This window comes from Wyeomyia smithii, chromosome 3, assembly GCF_029784165.1.
Source record: "Wyeomyia smithii strain HCP4-BCI-WySm-NY-G18 chromosome 3, ASM2978416v1, whole genome shotgun sequence".
NCBI classification, from domain to species: Eukaryota; Metazoa; Arthropoda; class Insecta; order Diptera; family Culicidae; genus Wyeomyia; species Wyeomyia smithii.
This window is the reverse complement of record NC_073696.1, coordinates 70,738,830-70,752,388: the sequence shown is the minus strand read 5'-3', so window position 1 is coordinate 70,752,388 and position 13,559 is coordinate 70,738,830. Positions and strand designations below refer to the sequence as shown.

At 34.6% G+C, this 13,559-nt stretch overlaps 1 protein-coding gene across 1 annotated transcript in view; it reads right to left on the bottom strand.

Moving 5' to 3' along the window:
* The window catches only part of LOC129728339 (proton-coupled zinc antiporter SLC30A2-like), an 84,072-nt gene that overhangs the window by 35,081 nt on the left and 35,432 nt on the right, over positions 1-13,559 (bottom strand). Inside the window, exon 5 of the mRNA XM_055686776.1 lies at positions 11,057-11,236. Coding sequence (XP_055542751.1) covers positions 11,057-11,236 — 180 coding nt within the window. The remainder of the gene's footprint in view (positions 1-11,056; positions 11,237-13,559) is intronic.

The following is a 13,559-nucleotide window of genomic DNA, read 5'->3' as shown; positions in this document are numbered from 1 at the left end:
TAATTCTAGGTTCTGCGATTTCTGAAAATAATGCGAATGTGGTATTCAAACCTGGATTATGGTGAATTAAAAAAAATAGAACTGCCTCGAACTAACATACATATTTGCTGTTCTAGTATGAAATCAGTATCTTTGTTATCTATTACTATTTACTCTTTACTGTTTCTGTTTATTTGAAAAAAATATGTTGCTTCTATCCAGCATTTAAAAATTGGTTCTCGATTGAAAAAATAAGACTCATATACTCCAGTGATAACATCCATAATATTTGCGGAAACCACGTCAATCTATAGTTCAAAGATCGTCTTTGGTTCACCTTCTGAAAATTATCTTTTGAATTCATTTTATTTTCATAATTGAAATTGGATTTACGTTGCTATACGATTTGTGATTTACTGGCCTACTGTCTATAATCGCATACCAGACCCACGTGCATTCTTGTCGTTCTTATAGAGAAGTTATGGTAAGTAATGTCTATCTCATTATATCATGTCGGAAATATGGAAAAAACCACGCTCAACAGTTGAAATAACTTAAGCACGAAAAATACCTTTACGTGATGTTTTCTCAACTTGATGAAAATGAAGATGGGACTGATATGCGATTATAGACAGCCTAATAAGTATACAATTATAGTTAGTATAACAAGTTTCTGCACCACTAGGTGGATTAATTTAAGTTTTTTATTTTTCGAGATGATTTTGCTAATTTCCTGGGTTGTCATTTGGGCGTTTCGTGTTTAAAAAACCTTTTTTGGTAAACGTAGCAGAGTTAAAGCTTGCATATAATGCATTACTTTTAGTGTTGAGGTAATGCACTCCATGCTAAAACACATGTAGAATATAAAAGTATACTGTTGACTGTTTTTCGATGAAAAAGGCTTTCATGAATCATCAAACTGTTCGAAAAAACCCTTATTTTTTATAATCGTACGTTTGGGTTTAGTGATATAAACCGATCAAATACAAAGAAAAAATAAAAAATAGTAGCATGCATGTGACACATCGAGAAATCCAACCAAAAACGCAAAGTTCAAATTGGATTTATTTGAGATAGAAAAATATCCACCCTCCGAATTCAAGATATTATATACAAAAAAGTGCGACCTTTCAAACGCAATCAATAGTTTTAGTTTGTTTTTGCTATTTAACTAGATAAAAACATTTGAAAAGGGCGTATTTTGAAAGGGAAAAATCCAATAACTTTCCTTAAGAATGAGATAGCGCTTTCAAGTATCCAGAAAAAATATGCACCTCAAAAAGACCTAATAACTGTTTGAAGACCAAGTTTTGATAGAATCAAAAAAAAAGTAACATCGAAAAAACTAGATTTTTCAGCGACACCCTAACTTGCTATATTAAATTTATCATACCGCGAAAAGTATGCAAGATAGAAACTAGCTTTTTTTGGCAAAGTTGTTTCGAATAGATGGGTCTACAACTCCTCTGAACTAAAAAGAACCGTATCATTATCAGCAAACAAGTTAGTTTTGCTATTTTTGCTCAAAATGGAGCCACCCTAATTTTTATTTTCTAAAAAGAAGCGCCTTTCCAAACACATAATATTTTGCAAACACACTACAAACCTAACAACAGCTGTTTTTGCACAAAAAATGAATACCGCTAAATCGACGATCTGGACCACTGTTGAATGTCGTCGTAACATTAAGAAAATGCTATTTTAAATGCAAGTTGTTTTACTGTTTGTGCATTTTCTCCACCTGAAGTCTTAAAAATTTCTGAGAATTTTCGCTTCGAGTGAACGGCATTTTTGCAATCAAAAAACAAAAAAATATGTAAGTAGGCGCTTCCAAGCATTTCTACACAACAGTCGTATATTACAATGATATAATATAATATTATATTATATTATATTATATTATATTATATTATATTATATTATATTATATTATATTATATTATATTATATTATATTATATTATATTATATTATATTATATTATATTATATTATATTATATTATATTATATTATATTATATTATATTATATTATATTATATTATATTATATTATATTATATTATATTATATTATATTATATTATATTATATTATATTATATTATATTATATTATATTCGTCTCAACACCTATATTCATCTCAGCGTTCTTATTTGTTTAATTTACGGTCAAACTTTACTACGTTTTGAGTAAACCTTCCAGCTTCTCAACCAAATGGAAAGGTAAGACTAGTCTTGCGTTTAAGAATAGTAAAATTTGACGGTAAATATGACAAACAAGAGCGATGAGATGAATATAGGTGTTGGGATCAATACAGAAGCCATTACCCTATCATTGAAAGAGAGCAGATGTTGAGCGAATGTTGTAGAGCCACGAAAATTACTCAACCGACTCTTATCTTAGCCTGCGGAAATGTTATCTTAAAGAAGAAAGTCGTTTGTTTTTATTGGATCAATTAGATGTTAACATTGAGGCAAAACGGCCGCATATTGCATTGAAAAAATGATTTACTGATAGAAAAGATAATTTACTGATAGTTCGAAAGAGTTGTGTTCATCACCCTTCGTATTTGCCAGATTCAGCCACCAGTGATTATTTCTTGTTTTTCTCTTTAAACTTAACTAGCACGCTCAAAATTTTATTGTGGTCATTTAGCACGATTCCATATTTTCCGACCTGATCGCCTTTCTGATGTTCCGTAACACTTATTAAGCCATTACTTCGCTTGAATAGTATATTTTAGAACAGAAGGCAATGCTGAGAATGAAGTGATAACATGTCCGCATGCTATATAAGATTGGTACGATAGAACAACTGCAAAGGTTTTTAATTCGCAACTCTATCTCTGTATCCGGTCAAAGACTTGACCCATGTAGAACTTTTGAAAATGCCGCGTATTCAGAAACCGATTTTAAAAGAAAAATCTTGACAACCGATTTGATTTGTATAAAACCTACCATTATTTTAGCATATCATTTGTTTATATCAAAAAAAAACCTAAATTAATCCACCTAGCGGTCAGACTCAGCCTTTCTCATTCAAACTTATTATTTGTAAAGATAGATTTACATGAACGCTTCAATCCAATAAATGTGTATTCATTATTTGGGTTCTAAAATAATGATGTTGTAATTGAAGTATAAAATATGAAATTTGACGTAATGTGAATGCTCAAGAAATAACGAAATAAAAGAAATGACTCTTAATTTAAAACAATTCAATCACGAGCGATACCTGAACATTCAAATGGTACAATACCACTATTAAATTAAATTGAGGCCACATATATTGATCAAAGTAGGTATAGTTTTAAATAGCCTTTGAATTTCTCTTCTTTCCATGACTTTTGAACCACATATCAAATTGTTATAAAGTTTGTTATTTGTAAGTTTGAGAGATGACTCGTTCATATGACACTAGTCATGTTCAAATAAGTCGAGGAATCTTTGAGATAATAGACTTTCGTTGTTTTATTAACAATTTAATACATAACGGTTGCTTAGTTCGATTATAATCAAATGAAATGGGAACGTATAGGGCAGCCAAACTTTGAAACTACGTGTTAAATCATAATTCATCAGTTAACCCTTAACTAGTCCGTTCATCTGATAATACTATTGATCAAATCGGTTGTGTACTTTCTGAGATAATGAAGTTTCGTGATTTTCACAATTCGGTACATTACAGACGAAGTTACAGTTCGATTACAGTAAAATTCAATAGGGTGTTATGAGTCAGCTAGACCTTTCATTTGACACTAATTTCGTGAAAATCGGTTCAGCCATCTCTGAGAAAAGTGAGTGAGTTTATGTATTCTTCGGAATATGTTACTTTTCATAGCTAGATTTCACATTTTTAAACATAACAGGCAAAGTAATAGTCCGATTGCAATAAAATCAATAGGGTCTTATGGGGTAACTAGACCTTTCATATGTCACTGATTTTGTGGAAATCGGTCCAGCCATCTCTGAGAAACATGAGTGAAATTAAACAGTCTTCAGAAGACGTTTCTTTTCATAACTTTTGAACCACATGTTCAATCTATATAAAATTCAAAAGTTTAGGGTTTTTAAGATAGCCCGTTCATTTGACATCAATTTTATTGAAATCGGTTGTGTGGTTCCTGAGATATTGATGTTTCGTGATTTTTACATTTTTAAACATAACCTCTAAAATAAAAATCCAATTACAATGAAATTTAATAGGGTCTTATGGGGCAACTATAACTTTCATTTGCATATAATTTCATTAAAATCGGTCCAGCCATCTCTGAGAAAAGTGAGTGAAAATAAAAATCCTGACATACACACACACACACAGACACACACACACACACACACACACACACACACACACACACACATATACATACATACAGAAAATGCTCAGTTCGTCGAACTGCGTCAAGTGATATATGCCATTCGGCCCTTTTGAGCACTTTCATATCTTCGGTTTTGCAAGTGATTGCTATACCTTTCTAGGAGAAAGGCAAAAAGTTAAAAAAATTATTAATTAGGAGTAAAATATTCGTGCTGAAAAAATAGCGAAATAAAATAAATGACTTTGAAATTCGTACACTTCAATCACGAGCAATACCGGGAACGTACGAATAGCACAATACCGAATTTAAATTTTGTTGAGGCCATATGTTTTGATCGAAGCAGTTACAGTTTTAAATAGTCTTTGAATTTCGTTTCTTTTCATAACTTTTGAACCACATATCAAATTGCTATGAAATTTCTTACTTGTGAGTTTGAGAGACAACCCGTTCAAATGACACTAGATATGTTCAAATAAGTCGTGTGATCTTTGAGATAATAGACTTTCTTTGTTTTTATAATTTTATACATACCGGTTGGAATAAAAATACGATTATAGTCAAATAAAATGGGAACCTATAGGAAAGCCAAACTTTTCATTTGACACTAAGATTGTTGAATTTAGTCCAGCTATTTTTGGGAAAACGAGTGAATTCGAAATGTCACCGGAACATGTTTCTCTTCACAATTTTTGAACCACGTGTTTAATCACTATAAAATTCATCAATTAACCTTCAACTAGCCCGTTCATTTGATACCAATATTGTTCAAATATAATATAATGTACATTCTGAGATAATGAAGTTCCGTGATTTTCATATTTTGATACATTACAGACAAAGTAACAGACCGATTACATTGAAATTCAATAGGGTGTTATGAGGCAGCTAGACCTTTCATTTGACACTAATTTCGTGGAAATCGGTTGAGCCATCTCTGAGAAAGGTGAGTGAGTTTATGTATTCTTCGGAATTTGGTTTTTTTTTTCATAGCTGGATTTCGCATTTTTAAACATAACAGGCAAAGCAATAGTCCGATTGCAAAACAAATCAATAGGGTCTTATGGGGCAATTTGACCTTTCAAATGACACTAATTTTGTGGAAATCGGCTCAGCCATCTCTGAGAAACATGAGTGAGATTAAACACTCTCCAGAACACGTTTCTTTGAATAACTTCTGAACCACATTTTCAATCTTCATGAAGCTTAAAAGTTATAGGTTTTTTAAGTAGCTCGTTCATTTAAAATCAATTTTGTTAAAATCGGTTGAGTAGTTTCTGAGATAATGATGTTTCGTGATTTTCACATTTTTAAACATAACCTCTAACCTAAAAATCCGATTGCAATGAAATTCAATAGGGTCTTATGGGGCAACCAGACCTCTCATTTGCAATTAATTTCATGAAGATCGGTCCAGCCATCTCTGAGAAAATAGAGTGAGATTGGGAGAGCGTTACATACACACACACATACACACACACATACAGAAAATGTTCAGCTCGTCAAACTAAGTCGATTGATATATGAGATTCGACCCTTTGCAGCACTTTTATACCAGTGATTGCTATACCTTTCTAGGAGAAAGGCAAAACGAATTATCGTTGACCATAAGGTATTGCAATAATTTTCGTACACTCGTTATCTGTTTATCCAAACCTAAAAAAATAGAGCTCTGTCACTCTGACTCTCATAGACATGGAAATTTTTGAGGTTCTCATGGTGATTCAGAAACCATTCCCTCCCTGAAATAGAGAATTCTAATATAATTGAGACATAAATTTATGCATAGTTCGAGAACTAATCAAGCAAATGGAACCGAATGTAGCGCATGGAGATTTATAGTAGCAAGAAATTCTTCTATGGTGGTTCGATACTCCCTTACAAACATATCGCAAGTATCTGCATTACCCGAGAATCAATAGAACAAATAGAATTAGAGTATAAAAATATTTTTATGATGGTTTGACATCTCTTCCTTTTTTGAAATGGAGGGGTGTCCCATACAAATGAAACATTTATTTGAACCAAATTTTCAGGAATTTTTTTTTTTCGAGATCGACCCTAAGGTCTAGACACCATTTTGAAACTTTTCAGGGCCACCACACTACTTTCTTAAAAGTATTTTATAACTGTTAGATAAAAGTCTCTGGTATGAACATAATGATACAACATAGTCTTTAATTACACTGGTCGACAGAAGAGAAAAGTTGCTGCTCTACAGCTTACACTGGATAGTAGAAAGATTATAGCTATTTGACCATTCTTGCGAATTTTGGGGCCGCTAGCCGTTTCAGTTACGAGACAAGAGCGCTTTCCCACTCCAACGCGAACGTCACCCGTGCGCCTTCTTTCAATTTTGAGTCGATGGAGACGCCAAGTATATCGTTCTAGGAAGCGAGCGTAAGGGGAAACTTGGATCCAGAGCTCGATAGTAATATTCTTGAGAAAAGCTTTCTTCTACAAAGTTGTTACATATGATAAGGCGGTTATTTTTATGTTATCAAAATTTAGAGTGACAAAAATTTATAATCACTTTTAAGTGATTCTACATTTTTTCATATCTTTGATTTTGGGAGGCGTGGTCGGTGATACAACTCTGCAAATATTGTGAATTCTTCCGGTGTTAGTTTTACAGTATACCTTGAGTTGACTGCACGAATAATCTTGGCAAAAGTTCAAGTTTTCATAAGAACTCGTACTCTAGTGAGTTCAAACTCGTTTTTCTCTAAATCTGTGCATGCTAGAAGGAATCTTTCAGCATCTTTGGATTCAGAAGACGTTACTCTAGAAATATAGAGCTTGAAAATTGAAGAGCTAAGTTTAAACCTACTGTGGGAGACTGAGAAAATCAGGTGCCCATGAAAATACGTACTTTAGTGAATTTAAAGTCGTTTTTTCTCAAAATATTTGCATGCTAAAATAAATATTTCATCACGTATGGATTCAGGAGACCTTACTTCAAAAATGTCGAGCTTAAAATTTGAAGAACGGTTTTGTTGTTTGAATTTTTATAAAAATACGTAGTTTTGTGATTTTGTACTGAAATAATTTGGAAACTCCAAAATTCACTCTTACATACCATATTTCATCCACCTGACATGATTTGATACATGGAGCAGTTGATACGTATGAAATTTCCCAGTGTTAGCTCAATTGGTTTGAAAAATTAGAAAAAAAAACACAGACACATTTGCATCTCACGAAAACGGGGAGGAGTCCAGAGGGGCGGCACCTTTACCAAAACTTAGAGCAACTATTCCCTTTGAGTAAAATTCCAAGTTTTCCCTAATCGGCCGTTCCAGTGCTGAGAACGAGCATTTTCAAAAAACAAGTTCCGTCCCGGGTCTTTACGGGTTAATATAATAAACAGCATGATGTAACTCTACGTCAATTTTGGGGTCGTGGCTTTTCGCCACAACCAATAAACTTTTGATTTCGTTTTGTAATAACTACAGAATTTTCTACGAAACAATTGTTAACGAATGGAATAAGGTTGGTCGTAAAGTATCTAAAACTAATGTTTTACAACCAACGACACTTTAAGGCGAGTTCAAGGGCGAGGATGCGCCCTTTGAGTTTATACGTATCCAATCAAAATCGCAAGGTTAATTATTGAATGTATGTGGAACCATGAAACCGTAAAAATTTCTTTTCGGCAAAATTTTAATTAATTTACTTTCATTTCTCCAAGTTTTAACAACTAACAATGTTCAGTTTTTTTACGGAAAATACCCAGTTATGGCATTTTTCGTATAAAACAAATTCAAATTTTTAGAAAGTGGGTTCAATAACCCGATAAATGTTTTCCCTGTGGTGTATACTTTGATTAGCAAGACAAAATTACTATGTGCAATATTTTTTCGACTGGTTTTGAGGATTTTAGTTTTTTCCCCCTTAATCATTTGAATTTATATTCAAGATTATTTTTTTTTCGACTACTGCTGGATTTTAAGGATGATTTACAGCAAAAATTTTTGTAGGGTTTCTTTATACATTTAAGTGAGGTTTCAAAGTTTTTTCGAGGTCAAATTGAGATAATTTGATAGTTGCTTTTGGCCTTTTCCTGACGCTCAATTTTTTGGATTGTTTTGTTTTGAAAACTTGTTAATCCAAAATCGAAATAATATATTTTTCACTTCTTTTTAAAATAATTTTAGTCAATTTGCTTCTCAGAGTGTCTGTTCGTGTTTATTTTTTCAATCGTTTCTATTTTATTATTTATTTATTTATTTATTTGATTATAGTGACTTTAATTTCCGGTCATTTGTCACAAACAATAGTTTCGTTCGTTTGTTTCTAATTAGTTAAAATATTATTATCCTTTCAGCTTCCACAGAAGTTTTCAGCTATATTGAACCTTTCCGTTTTTGGTCTCTTATTCAATTTCTTCGAGCGGTTTACAACGTCATTAGAAATCAATTTTTTTATCATTTTATTCCTTTTTGGTTCCAGGAATTTCGAACTAAGTATTGGCTATTTTCTGCTTGGCCTCCAATTTCGTTTGACTAGAAGTCATTTTAGAGTGGATTTTGGTGCTATTGTGTTGTTTGGAAGTGTTTTCAATCATTCGAAGCATAACTTGTGATTATGTTTTTTTTAGTTTCTTCGGTTTTTTTAGCATCAACCAATATGAAGTCAACATTTCAGCTCTTTTTATAGCAAACATTTTCAGCAATAATTGAAATCATTTAGAATCTATTTCCGCTTTTCCTTTGTTGCGTTTCTCAGCCCGTTTAGGCTGAATTTTGATGGAATTCTTTTTATTAGTGGCTTTTCTGGTTTGGGTGTTTTTGAGCTAGTACAAATTTTCGTTGTTCTGAGTATTTTTTTGCTGACATTTTGCATGTTTAATAATAAAAGTTCCGGACGTTTTGCGCGTAAAGAACCAAATCATGACTGATTCATAACTTTTATGAAATGAGAATAAGTAATTTGTCAGTGTTACCAACAATTTTAAAAAGTAATTACTCCTTTGGAGGTTGTTCTAATTTTCTGGGACAGTCTTGATAACTACCTATATAACTGCTAAGTTTCCCTGTTACAATAATTTTGTGATAAACAATGCATCGCTCAAAAACCCTGTGTTTCAAGCTACTTTCATAGCTTCAGGGTACGTGAGGAAGCAAGTGGATCGATTTTCACGTTCGTAAACAGGTAAACCCACCAATCCAATAGGCGAATCACTCATTCGAGAACGCGTCTCTGAAAACTTAATCGCACCCACACGCAACAGAACTTCAAACTGAGGCTTCATGTCAATTGGATTACTTACCACACACTCTGCTGTGAAATCGCTTTATTCGTTCGCTAGAAATTTTCACCGGCGAAAACTTTCGCGTCAAACAAACGCACCGCTCGCGCTGTCGAAATCGTGCACGCGGTTGGAAAATTGGATTTTCGGTTTTCACCAGCTTTTGCCTCCCTCAAGTGCTGCCGGATTGGACCGAATCGTGGCATAATCGTATTAATTAGAAAATGTTCACGATGATGGATGCGGCAGGTGGCACGTTGTGCAGGTTAGGTGAACCGTCACCTGATATTTGATTCATTGAAACGCAATATCTATTACAGTTTCTTTGAAGTAAATAGCGGCACTTCACATTGATTGGAACGTTCTTAATTTTAACGTCCGTAAACGAACAGTTACGTGCTTGTGTTCTTGAGCAATTTCTTCTGGAAGAGTGGCATGTGTGCCAGATCAAGCAGGCTTCAATCAAAAATAGTCACGTGTATATGATGGATGGATGGCTGGATGGTGTATTGACCTGGCTTAGCACCTATTTCCACCAAATGTCAAAGTTCATAATCCACTGCCTGACAAAATTATGAACACTAAATAAATAAATCATATTATTTGATTTATGTCTCGCTATCTTTTTCAGGTATGAAAATGTTACTTCTGCTAAATGGATGAATTTAATTACTTAGTATTACTATAGTCAACCAGTCAGTAACCACACAAAATCGCCCACCGCTTACAGAGCTACGATTAAGTGCCATTAGAAAGTTGATTACATAAAGATAATCTCCTATTTGAAAAGCTTAATATACATGATATCACTGTTTCTGCTGTGTTGCGATGCTACACATGTCGAACTAAATCTGTTTCCATGTATCAAGTGAAAGTTTTACCATTTGGTGTAACTTGAGATGGGTATGATGTTAAAGGATTACAAATTTCATAACCGTTCGCACGAAGGAGAGATTCAGCCCCACAGGGGCGAAAGAAAAAAAAACGCTTGTATCAAACTTCATTAGAATGTTCTTATCTGAAATTTCAGTTTGCACAAACTAATGGATATATATTTTGGATATATCTTAGGCTTGATATTGAACAAAAAACCTGAACAATGAAAAATGAACAAAAAACACAAAAATAGGTTTGATAAAGTTCAATAAATTGAAACAAAAATAGGAAAGTCTGTGTCTGAATGCACAAGCGCAAGCTTGGATGGTATAATGAATTGTATCGGATGTGAATCACTCAATTCACAACTCCAACATTATGATTGCAAATATGATTGCTACGAACACCATACGTGTTTCGACAGCGAAATATTAGTACCTAAGCTTTGCATTACATTGAAAAGAAAAAGTTAAAAAGAAAATAGATGACCAACCAGAGAGAGCTGTCATTTAAACAAAAGTCTGGTAATATTTGATATGAGTCGCCATGTCCTGCTTCAGGTAACAACAATTCTTTCAACACAACAAAGAAATCATCACGTAACACTACTGTTGCAATATCGTTTTGTACTTACATCACATTCACCAGGATTCCCAGCCCGGAAGTAATCAGCATCACACCTCCATCCAGCTCGAAGTTCCGCTCGATGGTTCTCATGATGGCCATGTAGAACAAAATCGCTGTCACGACCCAAATCAATAGAACTGACGATAAAGCACCAATCACCTCGGCCCGGTACCATCCGAATGATAACCTGCATTGGAAAAAGAAAAGAACACATCGGGTAAAAAAAAACCGAACACGAGATTAGAACAACGTTTGTTATCAGACTGTTTTCACGAGAACATGGGAGCAGATTCCTTCACCTTCGAGGGAAGTGGTGGGTTGATGTTTCAGCTGTAAAATGCAGGAAAAATTGCAAACGAAAAGTAAGCTCCAAAGCTTCAGTCCCAGCGGAACATCTAAATACTGTACCGCGCTGTGTGGAAACGGGAAAGCCGGCCCGTGTTTGTGAAGACCGGGAAAAAGGCTGAGCCCTCCAGGATACAAATGCAATCCTATTTCCTTTATACGCCAAATTGGCTTTCATCGCAAGGTTCAAGGATTAAGGCGTCCCCATCATGCACACGTACCGCCCATGTGCGCCACAACTATTGTACAGGAGACAGACAAGCCCTAGATAAAAAACTGATATTTTTCATCGAGCTTTTCTTTTTATCGGTCGACCGAGAGTTGGCTGTTAAGCTACTCGCTTGAAGCTACTCAGAAATCCGGAAAATGCAAGAGCAAAAACAACAGTCTTCTCGCTCGCTTGTCGAGTGTTCGCTACACTGGCTTCATTCCCGTTCCCATAATATTATGAAATATCTTCTTCTTGTTTTTCCCCCGTTTGTTTTTATCTCTGTTGCCGGTAAGATGCTGTTCGCGTAAAATGAAACATCAAGCGGCATAAGTTTGCAATCCATTTGCGCTAGTACTTTGGAGCACAACTTCGCAGACGGGGAAGGTGTAATTAATCTACCCGGGGATCAATTGCAGACAAAAAGAGTACACGATTGAAACAGTTTTCTTCCAACATTATTATTAGTTATATTAGTTAAAACTTATAACTACCTTATCGCTAAAATATAACTTATCGTAGCAATTATCGAAAATTGGTAATAATTTTATTTAACATAGCTTCTAATGTCTCAACACCAGTAAGTTTATGTAATTTGAGTGTACCAAACAACAACTTGATCAGATAGGTACAGCATAAAGAATTGCTGGTCTGGAAATCGTTTGTAAATCAAAAGTTTATTATTTAACTTAAGTCCTAGTGTAACATCTAACTACTGTTTCAGTAATAAGGTTTGTTCCACTTAGTATTAGGCCGTTTTCTTTTAATTACTGCAGTGCCTCTAGTTGTCGTACCGAGAAACTAATGACAACGTTTTGATCTGAAAGGTTTGTTTACTTAGTGGGAAAATTTCGTCTGGATTGGTATACGGGTTGAAAAATTGAGATTGAGAAGAATGCGGGACGCGAGAAAAAATTCTGCGCACCTGCGTTGAAAACCCAGCATGGTCAGAAGGAATGATCGCCAAGGCTCTCCAACTACCGAAATTGACTGTGAATACCGTGCTCAAACGTTACCGGGACACTTGACGACGGTGGATCGCGCTAAACAAACCACACGTAGAATTGGAACATAGAACCGGAAACTACGAGCGAAGATCATCAGGGCAGTCCGGAATAATCCTGGGGTCTTCCTTCGTGATTTGGCGAAAAGGTTCAATGCAGCACATAGTACAGCTCGTCGAATCTGTATGCGTGGAGGATTACGGTCGTTTCATACCAGCAAACAATCCAACAGGTCGGTGAAACAGAACATGGTTGCTAAACCAGAGCAAGGATGCTATACGAGCAAGTTCTGACAGAGTACAACAGCTGTATTTTGATGGACGATGAAACATACGTCAAAATGGACTTTGGACAAATCCCGGGTCGTAAATTTTATCTTGCTAACCATAATGCTCCAGGTAGGTTTTATTTAGTTTTCGCAGATAAGTTCGTCCGCAAGCTTGGCAAACCATCTGTAGATGTGGAAAGAATACATAAGTTTTCATCACTGGATCAACCATGAATGGACAAGTTTATAAGAAAAAGTTTCTTCAGTGAAGTTTCGGCCCGATCTGGCTAGCTGCCATTACGCCCGAGATGCTTGAAATGGTACAAAAATAGCCGATACGGTTGATGTTGCCGCTGTGCAGAAATTGATAGAGGTATTCGACGAAAATTTCGAGAGTTCAGAACAGCAAACAAATAATTTTTCTTGTATTTTCTCCTTGAACCCTTTTAATAATTTTGTACGTTATTTCCTCATGGAGAAATCGGAAATAGTATGCGGCCAAATTCTACATGAACAAAAGTAAAAAACATGGGCGGTACAACTAATACAATTGGAGAATTGTTTTTCGATTGCGAAGTGGGTCAGAATTCGTAAAACGGGTCACTAAAAATCGTCTATTTTTTTCAAATAAATAAAAAGAAAACATCGAATTTGATGAAATTTTCACAGCAGATGCATCCCAAGC